The following is a 21,322-nucleotide window of genomic DNA, read 5'->3' on the forward strand; positions in this document are numbered from 1 at the left end:
CGCCGGACCCGACGAAGAGGACACCCGAAGCCGCAGACGGACGCAGGACCCGACGAGGCCGCCGATGGACGCCGCGCAAGACACCAAAACTGTAAGTACAAAAATCTTTTTTCCACAGGAATTTCGGGGCAACTTTAGGGGTGCGCGCTATACGCCGGAGCGCGCTATACCCCAATAAATACAGTACCTAAACCTCCGAACAATTATATATTTTCTAAAAGAGACCCTGAAGAACAAAATAGTAGCAGTTGCAATTTCTCTATGTTACGGTATTTGCATATTTTCAGGAAAAAATAGACTAAAATACATTTAGTCGCCCGCGACCCGGTCCGAAGCTCCGGGACCGTGGGACCCGCGGAACCGATCGCCGCTGGAGTCGCGCGATCGGTCCCGGGAGCTGAAGAACGGGGAGAGCTGTGTGTAAACACAGCTTCCCCGTTCTTCACTGGGGCGCTGTCATCGATCGCGTGATCCCTTTTATAGGGATACACAATCGATGACGTCACACCTACAGCCACACCCCCCTACAGTTAGAAACACATATTAGGTCACACATAATCCCTTCAGCGCCCCCTTGTGGTTGACTCCCAAACTGCAATTGTCATTTTCACAGTAAACAATGCATTTTAAATGCATTTTTTGCTGTGAAAATGACAATGGTCCCAAAAATGTGTCAAAATTGTCCGAAGTGTCCGCCATAATGTCGCAGTCACGAAAAAAATCGCTGATCGCCGCCAATAGTAGTAAAAACATTTTTTTTTATAAAAATGCAATAAAACTATCCCCTATTTTGTAAACGCTATAAATTTTGCGCAAACTAACCGATAAAGGCTTATTGCGATTTTTTTTACCAAAAATAGGTAGAAGAATACGTATCGGCCTAAACTGAGGAAAACATTTTTTTTATATATTTTTGGGGGATATTTATTATAGCAAAAGGTAAAAAATATTGAATTTTTTTCAAAATTGTCGCTCTATTTCTGTTTATAGCGCAAAAAATAAAAACCGCAGAGGTGATCAAATACCACCAAAAGAAAGCTCTATTTGTGGGTAAAAAAGGACGGCAATTTTGTTTGGGAGCCACGTCGCACGACCGCGCAATTGTCTGTTAAAGCGACGCAGTGCCGAATCGCAAAACCTGGCCGGGTCCTTTAGCTGCCTAAAGGTCCGGGTCTTAAGTGGCTAATCGCAGGCTGGTCGGTAAGTTGGGCTTGGAAATTTCCTTGGTTTTGTTTGACAAACATTGCCCTTCCAGGACTCCTTGCTGCAATGGCCAGTTATAGCTGGGGGCAGTGGCCATTTGTTTGTAGGGTTTTCTAGTCCACCTGGCCAAAACCAGGTTGGGATCTGCTCTTTAGGGACCTGCCAAAGTCGTTCCACCAAGTACTTGGTGGGGGTCTTGAAGAGAGACCCCTAGATGAGTGGTAGAAAAGAATTACTGCAAACAGCAGCTCCATATTGAAGGTAGGTATTGCAGTGACCAGCGTCACCATCGTGCTCTGGGGAGGTGTTCACTCTTATTTTGATTTGTGCATATTCTTAGACATTACATTTTTTTTTTTTTTAACCATTTTTTAGCCTCTCAGTAAGCTCTTCCTTTAAAATTCGAGTGAATTCACCTGCAGAGGGCAGCGTAGGGTAAGCTGAGGTTGTATGTACGATGTCCTCACAATGCTCCTCTGTAGGCTGAGCGCTCCTCATGGGCTGTCCTGCTTTATGCTGGGCTTTACAGTATCCATTGGCTGATTGCTCCTCAGGTCCGCATTGGCCAGTCACTTTCTCTATGACACAGAAAAGATGAGTTTTTTTTTTATTCTTCACACCAAAAATAGTAACAAACAGTCAAACAAACATAATATGGGTCCCTGGGTTTACGTTTTTTCAGACTTTAGGGGGGCCGGATGTTGATGTTGATGTGAGTGGGAGAAATATTGCCCAATCGTGGTGTCAGTGGGAGGAATAGTGACCCATTGTTGGTGTCAGTGGGAGTAATAATGCCACATCATTGGTGTCAGAGGTAGAAATAGTGGCCCCTTGTTGGTGTCATTAGGAATAATAGTGCTCCATAGTTGGTCTCAGTGGGAGGAATAGGGCCCCTTCGTTGGTGTCAGTAGGAGGAATCGTACCCCATTGTTGCTGTCAGTGGGAGGAATATTGGCCTATCATTGGTATCAGTGGGGGGAATAGTGCCTCATCATTGGTGTCAGTGGGAGGAATAGTGTCCCGTATCAGCGAGAGGCACAGTGCCCCAAGGGACATATAAAAGCAAACAAAGCGCCACATCTGGCCCTAGGGCCGCAGTTTGAAGACCACTGTTCTAGTCTATTCTTTTCTATTTTATTGTATTATATTCTGTTTTATTCTATTCTATTACATTCTTTTCTATTTTATTCTATTCTATGTTTTAATTTTCTATTCTATTTTATTCTATTCTGTTCTTTTCTATCCTATTCAGTTTAGGTCTATTCTATTCTGCTCTTTTATTTTCTGTTCTATTCTTTTTTATAAAGTATCCTAAGTTGGAATCATCATCTTCACTTTGGAATTCGAATTTGGATAATTCTTTTCATTATAATTTATTTTGGATTAATTAAAATCCATTACTCTTGAGATTCGGAAATTTGCATACATCCAAATAATAAAAAATTCCTCAGAATTTTGATTCATAACGAAACGAATCGCACAAACCGTGTCTTTCAAAAATGTATTTCCTTTTTTTACTTTGCATGTATTTTGGATTTTCCCTTTAAAGTGATACTAAACACACACTGGCAGGGAAGGGGTTAACACTAGGGGGCGAGGAAGGGGTTAACTATGTTCCCTGTGTGTGTTCTAACTGAAGAGGGGATGGGACTGACTTGGGGAAATGACTGAATATTACGTGATCTCGCGCAGCCGAGCCGACCTGCCGCCGTATAACTGCGGCGGCAGGTCGGCAAGCTGTTAAACCGTGTACACATGATCGGTTTGTCTGATGAAAACAGACCGTTTTCATCTGACAAACCAATCGTGTGTGGGCCCCATATTTTTTTTTCCATCGGTGACAAAAAATAGAACAGGTTTTAAATGTTTCCTATGGATAAAGAGCCGATAGAAAAATCCGATCTTCTGTGTGGCACTCCATCGGACAAAAATCCACGCATGCCCTGAATCAAGTCGACGCATGCTCGGAAGCACTGAACTTCATTTTTTTTCCGGCTCGTCGTACTGTTGTACATCACCGCGTTTTGGCACGGTCGGATTTTTAACTGATGGTGTGTAGGCAAGACTGATGAAAGTCAGCTTCATCGGATATCCGACGAAAAAATCCATCGGATTAGATTCCATCAGATATCCGATCGTGTGTACAGGGCTTTAGAATAAGATGGAACTTGAAGCCTCCATTAATCTACATGTAATATCCCGCCCCCATTGTGTTTAGCTGGTTAGCGGGCATGGAGGAGGAGAGGGGGAGTAGGCTGTCATTTACTCATGTGTATACGCCCACATTTGTGACTCTATAGTCACATGGGCTGCTCAGATGTGATAGGGAGGAAATGTTTAGCATATAAACTCACTGGGGTAGATTCAGGTAGGGGCACGCAAAACTGCGTTGGCGTAACATAAGAAATTTACGTTACGCCTCCGCAAGTTTTACTGGCAAGTGCTTGATTCACAAAGCACTTGCCGGTAAAGTTGCGGAGGCGTAGCGTAAAAGGGGCCGGCGTAAGCGCGCGTAGTTTAAATGATCCCGTAGGGGGCGTGGATCATTTAAATTAGGAGCGTTCCCGCGTCGAACGTACCGCACATGTGCCGTTCCTAAAATTTCCCGACGTGCATTGCGGCAAATGACGTCGCAAGGACGTCATTTGCCTTGACGTGAACGGCGTCCAGCACCATTCACGAACGACTTACGCATACAACGTAACAAGTTCAAATTGCGACGCAGGAACAACGTCCATACTTAACATTGGCTGCCCCTGCTAATAGCAGGAGCAGCCTTACGACGAAAACGACGTACGCAAACGACGTCAAAATCAAACGCCGGGCGCACGTACGTTTGAGAATCGGCGTTAGTATGTAATTTGCATACTCTACGCTGACATCTAGGGGAGCGCCACCTAGCGGCCAGCGTAAGAATGCACCCTAAGATACGAAGGCATAATAGACTTATGCCATTCGTATCTTAGGCTAAAGCCGGCGTATCTAGCTTTCTGAATAAGGAAAGTAGATACGCCGGCGCAAGTAAGCAATTACGCTGCGTATCTATGGATACGCAAGCGTAATTGCTTTCTGAATCTACCCCATTGAAAACTGAGCATGTGCAGAGTTGCCACAACAGCTACAAAATCCCTAGCTGAGATGGGGACACAAGGGGGAGATAGAGAGTAGCGGGATCAACCAGTTTCTTTTTTTTGAGTAATACAGAAAAACGAATCTCATAGTGATGAGTGAGTATAAACATCATAAAATGCACCATTTATTTAGTGACACTTTAATATCACCAATAACATTTAATAAATTCAATAAATTCCAATTACGACACCTACCCACAAATGTTTGAACTTTACCTGTAGCACGAACGGGGCTACTTTTAGTGTTTTCTTCCACTTTGTCTAAAGTGGATTCTGAATTAAAATGAGCTCTTAAGGTCTCCACATTAACATTGATGGATCCATCTTGTTTAATCTCTTGGGCTTCCTCTGGGCTGGCTGATCCTGCAGCAAGACCAACCTTTTCGAGAGAAGATAAGCCAGTATTTGCCCCTATACTAAGTTCTTTATCGGTTTTTAATAAGAGCTCATGTCTTGAGTCCGGATTGGGATCCAATTTTCTTATTCCTTCCGATGTTGGACTATCTACTTCAAGAGAAGATAAGCCAGTATTTGCCCCTATACTAAGTTCTTTATCGGTTTTTAATAAGAGCTCATGTCTTGAGTCCGGATTGGGATCCAATTTTCCTATTCCTTCCGATGTTGGACCATCTACTTCTTGAACATTTAATATAACATCATCCTCTAAATGTATTTTGTTTTCTTTTGTAGAAGAGTCTTCTACTGGGTCGATATTCAGCTCCTCTTTGAGCGTTCCTTCAAATTCATTGGCAACCGGTTTATCTGAATGAATATCTGGATCATTGTTCTTTTCAATGAAATCTTTACTTGAAGGCTCCATTTCACCAGGAATGGAATTACGGTTATCATTTGATGGGTCCAGGTTCGTGATTGATAAGTCAACACCATGGTTTGTCTCCCTCTTCACCTGGTCTTTATCACCCTTCCCTAAATTCATCATGTTTGACACAACGGATTTAAACCAGTTGGTTGACTCATGATTGGTCATAACAGACTTTGGATCTTCTGGATCCTCCTGGAAATTTTTATTGTTTTCCTGTTCTGGAATTTTTATAAACTTCTGTTGGTCAAGCACCTCCAAAATGCCATCAGTATTGCCAATGTTGGACTCGTCAGACCCACTTTTATCTGTTTCACCGAATACGGTGGAATGTTCTAAGCCATTATTCAAGTTTAATTTCGTCTCATGCTTCGACTCTTCCGTTGTTAATTGGACAACTTCTGAGTTCTCAGTTTTATGCTCGGTCTCACTTCCTGTAGCGTTGAGTAGAGTAGGACTCAATTGTTTTGTTATCTCGTTGCTTCCAATTTCATCTTCACTTTGGGAAGGGACTTCTTTCTTTATTTCATTTTTGGCCCCGAAACTCAATACATTTTTGATGGCGAAGTTGAACCATTTTGGGTTTGCTTCTTCGGGGTTTTTGATTTCTTGGTTCTCTTGCTCAGCCTTCTGGGGATTTGACAAAGTATTTTCTTCTGTTTCAACCACAAATTCTTCGTTTGCAAATTGGTTAGATGTTTCTGATGTTTCCGTATCGCTCTGTGTGTTCTTTCCTCCAAAGGGCAGAAGCTTTTTCAGCCGGCCACCGAACCAACCAGAATTTTCTGGCTGAGAGACCTCATGATCTTTGGGTTGTACCACGTTATTTTCTGGAATTTGTTCTGCCAGAAGGCCCTCTTCATTAACATGTTCTGCTTTGGCTGTGTTGTCTTGTTTATCACTTCCCATCCCAAACCAACCTGCAATGCCAGATTGAGCCCAAGGTGGTTTGTCTGTAACTTCTTCATTAGGGTTCACGCCGTCTTGTAAATCCTCAGTTGAGATGCCACCTGAAAATTAAAAAAAGAAAAATGGATAGTTAATATTATGCACTATATTATAGAGTTCCAAGAAAAGTTTGTTTTGGATAGAGCAAGTGTAGTGAACTCCTGTAGGAGCCACTGGGTATTGCAGGCCTATCTACCCCCTTAGAGCACACACAGCCAGTCACACTGCATTTTTTTTATTCTTCCACTGGCTCAGAAAACAGTCTAACCAAGAAAAAAAGTCAGATGGGCTTTTTTTCTCTGAAAGTCCGGCCGTGTGTAGCCTACATCTGACTTTTTGTGTCCGGACTTCCGACGGACTCACGGCGGACTTTTACACGGTCAAAAGTACGAAGAAAGCTGTTAACCGGCTACTGTTAGAGGAACATCGGTCCCCTTACTGTCCACCAGTGCTGCTAATCAGGGGCATCCAGTGCCATCTATCAGTGCCCATCAGTACTGCTAATCAGTGTCCACCAGTGCCACCTATCAGTGCCCATCAGTGCTGCCAATCAGTGCCTCATCATCAGTGCCTCCGGATCAGTGCCCACCTGTGCAGCCTATCAGTGCCACCTCTCCGTGCTGCCTATCAATGCTCATCAGTGCAGCCTCATCAGTGCCTCCTGATCAGTGCCCAAGAGTGCCATCTATTATGCCAATCACATAGTAAACACAAGCCGGTTATCGGCGTTCCGTGGATAGCCGATAATTGGCTTGTGTTAAAGGGCTATCTAAAGTGATAATCAGGGCACATATAATCAGTGACTTGATGATCAGTGCAGTCACAGTGCCCACCAGTGCCTCCTCATTAGTGTCACCTATTAGTGCTGCCTATAAAGACCCATCAGTGTTGACGATAAGTGCCCACCTCGGTGCCCATGTTTGTTATTTTTCGGGGGTTGTTATTTTTTTTATATGAAAAACTTTTTTGTGGTCCAAATTTTCAGTCTTTTTTCATTTGTTTAGCAACAAATAAAAACCCCAGTGGTGATTATATACCACCAAAAGAAAGCTCTATCTGTCTCAAACAAATGATAAAAATGTCATATGGGTGCAGTGTTGCATGACCGCGCAATTGTCATTCAAAGAGTGACATCGCTGGGAAATTGGCCTGGGCGGGAAGGGGGTGAAAGTAGGCAGGTGGTTAAGTACGCCCTGCGGAGCAGATGTCTAAACTGACTTTGTCACTCGGATCTACCTTCTGACGATGTCTTCTCTCTGTTTTCTTTTTCTGGATGATCCATGAAGTCTTCTCCATTTTCTCTGAACTTATGAAGAACGCTGTCTTCATTCTCAAAGACATAATCACCTCCATCCAAACACACAAAATCGATTTCCTGGAATATAAATAGACACCAGTGGCGTCACTTGGGTTGGTGTCACCCAGTGCCGAAAAAATTGGTGTCACCCCCCAGCCACCAACTATAGTCCCCCCTCAGTACAGACCCTCCTCCACTAACTATAGACCCCCCACTAAGTACAGATCCCCTCCTGCAGTATAGATCCCCTCCCTCAGTATAGACCCCCCTCACTAAATACAGACCCCCCTTCCTCAGTATAGACCCCATACACTAAGTACAGAGCCCCCTCCCACAGTATAGACCCCCTCCACTAAGTACAGAGCCCCCTCCCACAATATAGATCCCCTCCCTCGGTATAGACCTCCCCCTCAATACAGACCCATCACTAAGTACAGACCCCCCACTAAGTAAAGACCCCCTTCCCTCAGTGTAGACCTCCCCACTAAGTTTAGACCCCATTCCCTCAGTACAGACCCCCTCCATCAGTATAGACACCCCTCTCAGCCTCTCAGTACAGACCCCCTCCCTCAGTACAGACCCCCAATCAGTATATCCCCCCTCAGTGCAGACCCCACCATAAGTATAGACCCCCTCAGTGCAGACCCCCTATCAGTATAGATACCCCGATCAGTATAGATGTCACTTTAAAAGCTCCTTCCTGTCATAAGTTATAGTAACCTGTGAATAATGGCCTTAGAATTATTGCTCCCACTTTGGCATGCTCACTGATGTGCAATTGATGTGCAATTTTTTACACATTTTTTTTTTATTATTACATGGGGACTAAAAGTTACTTAGACAGGTTCTCTTTATTGAGACATCAGAGGTCTATTTGACCATCCAACTTTTTTCCGATGGAAAATCCAATCGTGTGTACAGGGCATAAGTCTTTCTCCCCTCTACCCAGAGACACCCGCCATGGGGGTTCGGGGCCTGTAGGTGGGACAGCAGAGCCCGGGAAACAGGGTGGGGGGATGGGGAATAATTAGACAGGCAGTGAGGAGACAATATGCCAGAGTGTTTCATATCACATGTATGTATTTACCATCATCCTGGAAAATAAATGTTACATTGTATCCATTGTTTTCTATGCAAAAGAGATCTCCCTACAAACGTCATATTGTGGTGATCCAGGATGGGCAGAGCAGATCTGCTGTGTATGGGCAATCTATTGAGGATTCATCTGTCACCGATTCATTGCTCGTGTGCGCCGCATGACAATCACTTTCATTTGTATTTTTACCTGTGCAGGAACTTCCACTTCCTCTGACAGATAGACTTCTTCTATGGTGACCGCGTCTCTGGGGAAAAAGCCGTATGCTTTCCCTATCTGAAAGAGAGCAAATATTTCTGCTAGATCTGCAGCCAAAGAGATTTTTCCTGAAAGAACACGTCTGAGAATAACGTCTGAGAATATCATTATTACTATAGATAAGATTATCGAAATTAACATTCATGTCAGAGGTTCCTCCATCACATCGATGAGCCCCATCACTTTAGAGGTTCCTCCATCCCATCAGAGGTCTCCCCATCACATCAGAGGTCCTCCATCCCATCAGAGGTCTCCCCATCACATCAGAGGTCCTCCATCCCATCACAGGTCTCCCCATCACATCAGAGGTCCTCCATCCCATCAGAGGTCTCCCCATCACATCAGAGGTCCTCCATCCCATCAGAGGTCTCCCCATCACATCAGAGGTCCTCCATCCCATCAGAGGTCTCCCCATCACATCAGAGGTCCTCCATCCCATCAGAGGTCTCCCCATCACATCAGAGGTCCTCCATCCCATCACAGGTCTCCCCATCACATCAGAGGTCCTCCATCCCATCAGAGGTCTCCCCATCACTTTAGAGGTCCTCCATCCCATCAGAGGTCTCCCCATTACATTTCTCCCCATCACATCAGAGGTTCTCCATCCCACCAGAGGTCTCACCATCACATCAGAGGTCTCTCCATCACATCAGAGGTCCTGCATCACATCAGAGGCCTCTATCACATCAATGGTCCCCCATCACATCAGAGATCCCTCATCACATCAGAGGTCCCCCATCACATCAGAGGTCCCCCATCACATCAGAGGTCTCTCCATGACATCAGAGGTCCTCCATCCCACCAGAGGTCTCCCCATCACATCAGAGGTCCTGCATCACATCAGAGGCCTCTATCACATCAATGGTCCCCCATCACATCAGAGATCCCTCATCACATCAGAGTTCCCCCATCACATCAGAGGTCCCCCATCACATCAGAGGTCTCTCCATCACATCAGAGGTCCTCCATCCCACCAGAGGTCTCCCCATCACATCAGAGGTCCTCCATCCCACCAGAGGTCCCCCATCACATCAGAGGTCTCTCCATCACATCAGAGATCCCTCATCACATCAGAGGTCCCCCATCACATCAGAGGTCCCCCATCACATCAGAGTTCCCCCATCACATCAGAGGTCTCTCCATCACATCAGAGGTTCTCCCATCACACCAGAGGTTCTCCCATCACACCAGAGGTCTCCCATCACATCAGAGGTTCTCCCATCACATCAGAGGTTCTCCCATCACATCAGAGGTCCTCCATCCCACCAGAGGTCTCCCTATCATATCAGAGGTTCTCCTATTACATCAGAGGTTTTCCCATCACATCAGGGGTCCTCCCATCACTTTGTAGGTCCCCATCACATCAGAGGTCCCCTCATCATATCAGAGGTCCCCTCATCATATCAGAGGTCCCCTCATCACATCAGAGGTCCCCTCATCACACCAGAGGTCCCCTCATCACACCAGAGGTCCTAAATCATATCAGAGATCTCACCATCACATCAGAGCCCCCCTCCCATCTTATCAGAGGTTCCCATATTAAATCAGAGTCCCCCTTCATGTCAGAAGCCCCCATCACATCATAAGTCCCCCTTTCGCATCATAGGTCCCCCATCATACTCTGATGTGAGGACCCCATCATAGAGGACCCCATCATATCAGAGGTCCTTGGTCACATCAGAGTCTCCCCTTCATGTCAGAGGTTATCCCATCACATCAAAGGCCACTGGTCACATCACAGTCCTTCTATCTCATCAGAGTTCCCCCATCACATCAGAGCCCCCCTTAATGTCAGACTACCATCATTATAACATAAATCACATCAAATAAGAGCCCCCTGTTCAGATCAGAGTCCCATCTTCATGACAGAGGCCTTCCATCACATCAGAGTCCCGTCTTTAGAGGTCCCCTAACACATCAATGTCAGCCCATCATGTCAGAGGTCCTCATCACATCAGAGCTCCCCCTATATATTAGAAACCCTCCACCACACGAGAATCTCCCCATCACCACAGAGTCCTCTCATGACATCAGAGTCCCCCAATCACAAAGTCCCTACATCTCAGAGCCCCCCCCCCCCCCTATAACACAGTCTCCTCCTCACATCAGAGCTCTATTGTTTGGATCCAGCAGTGCAGCAGAGGGCAGGAGATGGAGGAGGTCTGGAGGAAGCAGACTCCTCTCTTCTCCCGATTGTTGGGGGTGGCCCTGTATGCTGCCCGCCCTGGATCAGACCCATGCATTGCCTTAGTGAGGGCAGGCTGGCTGCTAACACCATAGCACTGGATGATGGGGTGCTTTCTGCCCTAGAGTGTCTTTGGTTGTTATGGTGCTGGCGGCCGGCCCACCTGCACCATGGCAACTCATGATGGATGCTGATCCGGGGCAAACTGTGTTCGCTCATGGCACCTTGGGGGAACCCACGAGGCACCCCAGAAACACTAAACCAGAGCCCACAAACGGCCTCCAACTCCTCTGAAAATATTCTTGCAGAGGCAGATAACCTGTCCATGAAGGCTTCTACAGAACTGATACCTAACTGATAACAAAATGTATCAGATATATGAAAAAACAATCGTACTGAATCAAAAAATTCAAAGAAATAATAATAATAATAATAATAATAATAATAATAATAATAATAATAAAAAAGTGCCCCTGGCCACATGGAATGGAGTCTGATAGCCAGATTCAGGTAGGGGGGCGTATCTTTAAGGCGGCGTAGCGTATTTACGCTACGCCGCCTTAAGTCAGAGAGGCAAGTACTGTATTCACAAAGCACTTGCCTCCTAACTTACGGCGGCGTAGCGTAAATGGGGCCGGCGTAAGCGCGCCTAATTCAAATGAGGATGGGGGGCGTGTTTTATGTTAATGTTTGGTGACCCGACGTGATTGACGTTTTTTACGAACGGCGCATGGGCCGTCCGTGGACATATCCCAGTGTGCATTGCTCCAAAGTACGCCGCAAGGACGTATTGGTTTCGACGTGAATGTAAATTACGTCCAGCCCCATTCACGGACGACTTACGCAAACAACGTAAATTTTTCAAATTTCGACGCGGGAACGACGGTCATACTTAACATTGACTAGGCCAGCTATTTGTTCGACTAACTTTACGCCGGGAATCACCTTACGTAAACGGCGTATCTTTACTGCGACGGGCGCACGTACGTTCGTGAATCGGCGTATCTAGGCATTTACATATTCTACGCCGAACTCAACGGAAGCGCCATCTAGCGACCAGCTGAAAAATTGCACCCTAAGATACGACGGCGCAGGCTGTCGTATCTTAGCTAGGTTTAAATGTATCTCAGTTTGAGAATACACTTAAACTTAGGACGGCGCAGATTCCGAGTTACGTCGGCGTATCTACTGATACGCCGGCATAACTCTCTCTGAATCTGGCTATGAGGGAACATATTTTTTTATGGGTTTCCATATCATGATATATTTTAGGATGAGGGTTTTGGATTGTGACAACTTTGTTTTTTAGTTCTTTAGATTTTTTGATTTGTAATTTTTATATATTTAACCACAAATAATAGTAATAAAAATGATAACAACATACGCTGCCTTGCCATAGGTCCTCTCTCCCTTCGGCGAGTTTATAATACACATTGATCTCCTCTCCAGCTTTGAAGCTGAGGAACCGGCAGTCCGGTCCGCTGTAATCTTGCTTTGCCGAAGCTCTCATCATCTGACCTGAAAATCAAACAGCTGACATCACTACAATGGATGGGCGGGTAAAGAGGACCTGTATGTTCAATGTTTAATGCAAATAAACCACTTGCCGACCGGCTCACGCCGATATACGTCGGCACAGTGTCACATTCCCGCAAAACAACATATGGGCACATTGCCCCCTTTAAGAGCCGTATGCCCGCTGCATGATGGGGGACACGATGCGCGTGGCGCATGTGCAATTTGTTTCGTTCTTAATTCATTTTTTTTTTTACGAATTTCGACAAATTTGTTAATTCGGAAATATTCAAATTACATTTTTTTTTTTTTTATGAAATTAATTAAAATTAACAATGTAATAAATGTAATTAAAATTTATTAAAAATAACGTTTATGACCAGGTTGTCTGGTGTTTTTTTTGTATTTTTTTCTGTTTGTTGGTTTGTCTTAACGCCCGCCGCCTGTAGATATACGTCTACAGAATGGCACGGCTGGGCAGATGGACGTACCGGTACGTCCTTTACATCTACCCAGCCGTGGGTCGCGGGCGCGCGCCCGCCCACGACCCGGTCCGAAGCTCCGGGACCGCGAGACACCCGGACCCGATCGCCGCTGGGGTCCCGCGATCGCTCCCCGGAACTGAAGAACAGGGAGAGCCGCGTGTAAACACGGCTTCCCCGTGCTTCACTGTGGCGGCGTATCGATCGTGTCATGCCTTTTATAGGGAGACACAATCGATGACGTCACACCTACAGCCACACCCCCCTACAGTTGTAAACACACACTAGGCGAAACATAACCCCTTCAGCGCCCCCTGTGGTTAACTCCCAAACTGCAACTGTCATTTCCACAATAAAGAATGCATTTTAAATGCATTTTTTGCTGTAAAAATGACAATGGTCTCAAAAATGTGTCAAAATTGTGTGAAAAGTCCGCCATAATGTCGCAGTCACGAAAAAAAAACGCTGATCGCCGCCATTAGTAGTAAAAAAATAAAAATAAAAAAAAATGCAATAAAACTATCCCCTATTTTGTAAACGCTATAAATTTTGCGCAAACCAACCGATAAACGCTTATTGCGATTTTTTTTACCAAAAATATGTAGAAGAATACGTATCGGCCTAAACTGAGGATTTTTTTTTTTTTTTTAGATATTTTTGGGGGATATTTATTATAGCAAAAAGTAAAAAATATTGAATTTTTTTCAAAATTGTCGCTCTATTTTTGTTTATAGCACAAAAAATTAAAATCGCAGAGGTGATCAAATACCACCAAAAGAAAGCTCTATTTGTGGGAAGAAAAGGACGCCAATTTTGTTTCGATACAACATTGCATGACCGCACAATTACCAGTAAGGCCCCGTACTCACGACCAAACATGTCTGCTGAAACTGGTCCGCGGGCCAGTTTCAGCAGACATGTTTGGTCGTGTGTGGGCGCGAGCGGGCCGAATTCCAGCAAACATTTGCCCGCCGGGCCTTTTCCCAGCGGACAAATATTCCTGGACTTTTTTTAAAACAGTCCGCTGGAATCCTGCCCGCTCGGACATGTACGGTCGTCAGTACAGACCTACCGTACATGTCCAGGCGCCCGCCGTCCCTCGCATGCGTCGAATGACTTCGACGCATGCGTGGAAGCATTTTAAAGGCAGGCCGCCCACGTCGCCGCGTCATTGTCGCGGCGACACCGCGTCATCGGCGCGGCGACACCGCGGACACGCCCCGCGTATTGTTTACGCGCGGACTTCTGTACGATGGTGTGTACAACCATCGTACAGAAGCCCTCTGGCAGACATGTACGGTGAAAACGGTCCGACGGACCGCTTTCACCGTACATGTTTGTCCGTGAGTACCCGGCCTTAAAGCAGCGCAGTGCCAAATTGTAAAAACACCTCTGGGCATTTAGCTGCATATTGGTCCGGGGCTTAAGTGGTTAAACCTAATAAAAGTGGGGTAGATTCAGGTAGGGGCGCGCACTGAAACGGCGGCGCAGCGTATCGTAATTTACGCTACGCCGCCGTAACATACAGGAGAAAGTGCTGTATTCACGAAGCACTTGCTCCGTAAGTTGCGGCGGTGTATCGTAAATGGGGCCGGCGTAAGCGCGCGTAATTTAAATGTGGGAGGGGGGCGCGTTTTATGTAAATGTGTGATGACCTGACGTGATTGACGTTTTTTACGGATGGCGCATGCGCCGTCCGTGTACATATCCCAGTGTGCATTGCTTCCAAGTACGGCGCAACAACGTATTGGTTTCGACGTGAACGTAAAATTATGTCCCATTCACGAACGACGTAAAAAATTCAAATTTCGAAGCGGGAACGACGTCCATACTTAACATTGGCTGCGCCTCCTAATAGCAGGAGCAGCCTTACGCCGAAAAAGCCTTAACGCAAACGACGTAAAAAAACGAACGCCGGGCGCACGTACGTTTGTGAATCGGCGTATCTAGGAAATTAGCATATTCTACGCCGACAACAACGGAAGCGCCCCTAGCGGCCAAAGTGATATTGGAAACAATTCTACGCCGCCGCAATCAAGTTACGTCGGTGGAGGAAGCCTTTTTTTTCAGCGTAACTGCCTATGTGAATCGGCGTAACGAAACGCCGACGCAGATTCGAAATTACGGCGGCGTATCTAGAGATACGCCGCCGTAACAGGTACCTGAATCTACCCCAATATCTTTAAAAAAAAATTTAATATTCGGAAATTCAAAAAATCCGAAAACCCCAAAATGTGAAAATCTGAAATAACAACTAACCAATAATAACTAACTATTAAATTATAGGTATTGGAATTTCCTTTCTAACTTGGCTGTTAGTGAAAGTAACAAATACAAATTTATCCAAAGTTACGTATTATCCGAAATAACAAATGTCGCATCTAAACAAATGGAACGGAACTAATTAATAATAAATAACGATAATAATAATAATAACGTTTTTTACTATTATTATTTATTATTAATCTGTTAGGTTCCATTTGTTTAGATGCGGCATTCGTTATTTTCGGATAATTTGTAACTTCGGATAAATTTGTATTCGTTACTCTCACTAACAGCCAAGTTAGAAAGGAAATTCCAATACCTATAATTTAATAGTTAGGGCCAGATTCACAAAGGAGATACGACGGCGTTTCTCCTGATACTCCGTCGTATCTCTGTTTCTAACTATGCGAATGATTCATAGAATCAGTTACGCATAGATATCCATAAGATCCGACAGGTGTAATTGTTTTACACTGTCGGATCTTAGGATGCAATACCGCGGCCACCGCTGGGGGGAGTTTGCGTCGTAAACCAGCGTCCGGTATGCAAATTAGGAGTTACGGCGATCAACAACGGATTTTCGCGTTCACTACGTCGCCGCTAGTCTAGTTTCCCGTCGCAAAGTTAGTCGTCGTTTTTGGTGCCTTAACTTTACACAGCAATCGTATGTGCTGTATAAAGTATGGCCGTCGTTCCCGCTTCGAAATGTAAAAATTAACATTGTTTGCGTAAGCCATCCGGGAATACGGAATTACGCTACGCGCGTCGCCGTTCGAAAAAATGAAGTCACTGCGCGCAAAGCACGGCGGGAATTCCGAAACGGAGCATGCGCAGTAGGCCCGGCGCGGGAGCGCGCCTAATTTAAATGGCACAGGCCCATTTAAATTACGCGGGCTTACGACGGAGGCCGCCGGCGTAGTTTTCATCGCAAGTGCTTTGTGAATCAGGCACTTGCGATGAAAACTTGCGGCGGTGTAACGTATCTACGATACGTTACGCCGCCGCGATTCTACGTGAATCTGGCCCTTAGTTATTATTAGCTAGTTTAATTTTCAGATTTTCTTTCTTAATTTCGGATTTTCTAATTTACAAATTTTCGGATTTTGGAATTTACGAATTTTCGAATTTACATCATAACAAATGACCCGAAAAACGAAAAAAGTTAAATAAAAAACGAATGAAACGAAAACAAACACATTTTTCGGCAATGTCTAACCGGTAGGTTATATTTGTACCAGGTTTGCCACCACCATGCATTTCCCAGAGGGCACACTTTCCCCGGCGGGAACAAAACAAATCTCCGGCTCCTGTCTTGTTTTATCGGAGAGCGGCTGGCGGTAAACAAACTCTCGAACTTTGTCCTCGTTGACTTGAGGTTATAGAGATTTTTTTTTCATGCAATAAAAATCTCCGGATGGCCATAAACAGTCTGCACAACCAATTCTGATCAAACAAATCTTCACCTCCCTCTTGGGAAGGGGGGAGGGGAGGGGAATCCTTATGTCTTCTGTAGAAAATAGTGAAGGATTATCGGTATTGTTTATGTGCCAATGTTTAACGCTTCGCAAGCCAGAACCATTTTTGAGCTTTTTTTTCCCACACGTTTAACTGCTTCAATACCGGGCACTTTTACCCCCTTCCTGCCCAGGACAATTTTTAGATTTCAGCGCTGTCACACTTTGAATGACAGTTGCGCGGTCATATAACAAACACTGTACCAATATGACATTTTGTAACATTTTTTCAGACAATTAGAGCTTTCTTTTTGTGGCATTTAATCACCACAGTGTTTTGTTTTTTTTGCTAAACAAAGAAAGACCTAAAAGTTTGAAAAAAAAAAACAGTTTTCATGGTTTGTTATATAATTTTGTAAATAAGTAATTTTTATCTTTGAAAAAGTGTTTCCCAGTGATAAATCTTTAATCTGATATCTAAATTGCTGCATTTGTAAATTCCAACAGCCAATATAAAGGAATAGTATTGGTAAAAAAAAAGGACTTGGAGGTTTAACCAATCTATTTTTTTTCATTCTCCTTTTAAGGGGGTGTGACAGGGGGCGTGTCCTATGCCTAAATACTTTTGCTAATAGGTGTCCTTCCTTCCCATCTCAAAATGTTGGGAGGTATGCGCACTGATAGGTGCCACTCATGGGCACTGATGATGAGCCACTGATGGGCACTAATAGGTGGCACTGATGGGCACTGATAGGTGGCACTGGTGATGAGCCACTGATGGGCACTGATAGGTGGCACTGATGATGAGTCACTGATGGGCACTGAACAGTGCACTGATGGGCACTGATAGGTGGCACTGATGATGAGCCACTGATGGGCACTGATAGGTGGCACTGATGATGGGTCACTGATGGGCACTGATAGGTGGCACTGATAATGAGGCACTGATAGGTGGCACTGATGATGAGGCACTGATGATGAGGCACTGATAGGTGGCACTGATGATGAGGCACTGATGGGCACTGATAGGTGGCACTGATGATGAGCCACTGATGGGACCTGATAGGTGGCACTGATGATTAGGCGCTGATCGATGGCACTGATGATGAGGCACTGATGGGCACTGATAGGTGGCACTGATGATGAGGCACTGATGGGCACTGATAGGTGGCACTGATGATGAGTCACTGATGGGCACTGATAGGTGGCACTGATGATGAGGCACTGATAGGTGGCACTGATGATGAGGCACTGATGATGAGGCACTGATAGATGGCACTGATGATGAGGCACTGATGGGCACTGATAGGTGGCACTGATGATGAGCCACTGATGGGACCTGATAGGTGGCACTGATGATGAGGCGCTGATAGGTGGCACTGATGATGAGGCACTGATGGGCACTGATGATTAACCACTGATGGGCACTGATAGGTGGCACTGATGATGAGCCACTGATGGGCACTGATGATGAGTCACTGATGGGCACTGATAGGTGGCACTGATAATGAGGCACTGATAGGCGGCACTGATGGGAACTGATAGGTGCAACTGATGATACTCGTCGATCCTGTCAGAAATCCAGCGAGCTTGTAACTTCCAGCTGACAACGCTGCCTCTGCTACACTGAAATCCCAAGCAGCATGGTCAGGCCTCAGTGAGTTGCCCCCTCTGCTGGACTACAGAACCCCCTCCCCCTCATCTCCATAACATAAGTCAAAAGGAGTATTCTGTAGTCTAGCAGCGATGATACAAAATCACCATTATTAATGCATTTCACATCTTTATTGTAAGGACAGCTGCCCAGATCCAATGTATACACAGTGCAGGAGAGATACACCCGAGCACAAAAACGTAAAATTAGGACTAAAAGCAGCAGGAGGAGCACTTACCTTCGCACTGGGGGTCACCGCATCTCTTTTTGCTGGAGAGGATTTTTTGGCCAAGAATTTGGACAGCGACGACCCCGATGAGGAAGGAGATTCCAAATAACCGCGACGCCGTCATGATGTATGTTCTACGATATCCGTTTTAGAATCGCCCTATAGAGGTATATGATAAAAAATCATAAAAATTAAAAAGAAAATAAAAAAAATCTGAAAAATCGCCCTATAGAGGTATATGAAAAAAAAATCATAAAAAATAAAAAAAAAATAAAAAAAAATCATAAAAATCGCCCCATAGAGGTATATAATAAAAAAATCATAAAAAAAATAAAAATTGCCCTATAGAAGTAAATCGTGAAAGTGAAATCTGGGAGCGGAGAAGTTGGTCGGTCGTGTTGCTGCCATTCCATGTCTGAGCGAGGTCTCCAGAGCAGAGGGCTGGTTAATATTTAACTCCCCCTCCCCCGAGACCTGTCAGTGGACCATCGGCCCGGGGCAAAGAGCAATCTACGCAGTGACTGACAGCGACCAATCACAATCAGCCTTGTATCAGTTCACTGCAGCCGGGTCAAAGTAAAGTGAATTTTAATTGGCTGACTTACAGAACTTACCGTATAGTGTGCTTTAAATGAGGACATATGAGGGATCATCTCATCAGAAGGCTGCCGGTCTATCAATGTCCAATCAGCAACCTGGGTTTTCTATCTGGGCGGAGCTGTAGGGTACAGGTGTGCCTGAATCCAGTGCTGGGACAAGGTCATCTAGAGCTCAAATTGCACCCCCCAATAGCCCCCCTCCCGAGATGCATGAGCATTATTTGTCACCGAAAAAAATAAAAATCGAGCATTAAAGGAGTTGTAAAGGAAAACATTTTTTTGCCTAAAATTAATGTCTGCAAGGTAGACAGACAGAATAGTGTAATGATTCTGTTAAAAAACGAGTAAATACCTATTAAATTCCATCATCTATATCACCTCCAGCATTCTAGTTTCTGTTCTCTCATTTACTTCCTGGTTTGCATCGCTCGTTCATGTAAGAACTACATTTCCCAGTATGAATTGCGGCACACCCAGTAATTCACACCTCCTTGAAGTCTCTAACACGTAGAGAGCGTCCTGCCACACAGATGTAGTTCCCAGGAGGGGGCGAGCACGTTACTGACCACCGCAGTAAAGCCTCTAGATATGTGCATTCCCGTTCGTACGAATGTTATTTTCGTACGAAAATGTTCATTTTCGTACCCGCAGAATAATGTGTACATACGAAAAAATGTAAGCACCAAAATACGAAAACGACGGGATTACGAATGAGTCGCATAACGAACAACCGCAAATACGAACGAACGATCCGACGAAAATACGACAAAACGAAAACGGCAAAAGAACGAATATGACATCTATAACAAAAGATTTGCATTCTGTATTTTGTTTGAATCCTTGTTCTGTTCGTATTTTGATTTTCAGTCGTATGTTCATATGACATCTAACAAAAGATTTGCATTCTGTATTTTGTTTGATTCCTTTTTCTGTTTGTATGTTCATATGACATCCTTTAACAAAAGATTTGTATTCTGTATTCTGAATTCCTTTTTTCTGTTCGTAATTTGGTTTCAAAATACAGAATGCAAATCTTTTGTTATAAGATGTCATTTGCGTTTTTTTGAATGGGCAGTGAGTGTAGTTAGTTAGTGAAGCAGCTTCTCTTTTGTGCTGAGTAGTACAGTAAAGCCAAATAAACTTTTCTGTGGATTTTCGTCTGAAGGGAGAGATCAGTTGGCCAGACTTTTGAACCTGGAACCCAAAAATGGTTTTCTGATGGAGTTTAAAAACGAACGAACGTTCGGTAAAACGATCGTTTTTATGTTTGTTGTTAAAAAAGTCTGACCAAGTGTATGGGGCTTAACAATAGTTAATATGGATGAGCCGCGTGTTGAAAGTGCCGCGAATCCCGCGATATATTTACGAAAGTACAAAATGACGAAAATTCACGAAAATTATTGTCTAACAAGTAACGAACATGAATTAAACAGAATAACGAACCATGTACGAAAATAAAACGGTAACCAAAATACGAAACTATCGGAATACGAAAAAATTGCGTCGTACGAAAAACGAACGGGAACGAACAGGAAAACGGGCGTCTTACGAAAAACGAACGGGAACGAACCTACAGAACGATACGAAACAGAACAAAAAAAAACGAAAAAAAATTCTGTGCACATGTCTAAAAGCCTCCCTTCACGGTGGTCAGTAAAATCAGACAAGCAGGAAGTGAACAGAACAGAGAAGAAATAGAGCAACTTCTGAGCAAAAACGAACAATGAGGAAGTGAAAAGAGGAATGTCTGCAGGTAAAGGATGCTTAATTTGAAAAAAATGTTTTTTCCTTTACAACCCCATTAATCTTAATGCTCATTCACAAGCATGAATCGCCCCCCCCCCCCTCCCAGTACAAATCTGCCCCTGCTGAAATCCCCCCTCCCAGCACCAATCTTTGCCCTCCCCAGCTCAAATCCTCTCATTATGGCGGACACTTCGGACACTTTTGACACATTTTTGGGACCATTGGCATTTTTATAGCGATTAGTGCTATAAAAATGCACTGATTACTGTAAAAATGTCACTGGCAGGGGTTAACACTAGGGGACGAGGAAGGGGTTAATTATGTTCCTAGGTGTGTTCTAACTGAAGGAGGGGGTGGGACTGACTAAGGGAAATGACAGATTGCTGTTCATACAGGATCGGGAGCTGTGTGTTTACACACACAGCTCCCGGTTATTGCTC

General features: G+C 44.6%; 1 protein-coding gene across 5 annotated transcripts in view; it reads right to left on the minus strand.

Annotated features, from left to right (window-relative positions):
* The window catches only part of MIA2 (MIA SH3 domain ER export factor 2), a 72,412-nt gene extending 53,712 nt beyond the window's left edge, over window positions 1-18,700 (minus strand). For 2 of the 5 annotated variants that reach the window (XM_040333341.1, XM_040333339.1), the window contains exons 1-7: window positions 18,547-18,700; window positions 12,323-12,456; window positions 8,685-8,771; window positions 7,339-7,477; window positions 4,965-6,164; window positions 4,530-4,838; window positions 1,620-1,781 (exon numbers count right to left, since the gene is read on the minus strand). In XM_040333341.1, the coding sequence (XP_040189275.1) occupies window positions 1,620-1,781; window positions 4,530-4,838; window positions 4,965-6,164; window positions 7,339-7,477; window positions 8,685-8,771; window positions 12,323-12,456; window positions 18,547-18,661 (2,146 nt within the window). In that variant the 5' untranslated portion in view covers window positions 18,662-18,700. The remainder of the gene's footprint in view (window positions 1-1,619; window positions 1,782-4,529; window positions 4,839-4,964; window positions 6,165-7,338; window positions 7,478-8,684; window positions 8,772-12,322; window positions 12,457-18,546) is intronic. The other 3 variants (XM_040333342.1, XM_040333343.1, XM_040333344.1) reach the window with 3 other exon arrangements.
* Between the last annotated feature and the right edge of the window lie 2,622 nt (window positions 18,701-21,322).

Source organism: Rana temporaria, chromosome 13 (genome assembly GCF_905171775.1).
Source record: "Rana temporaria chromosome 13, aRanTem1.1, whole genome shotgun sequence".
Classification (NCBI taxonomy): domain Eukaryota; kingdom Metazoa; phylum Chordata; class Amphibia; order Anura; family Ranidae; genus Rana; species Rana temporaria.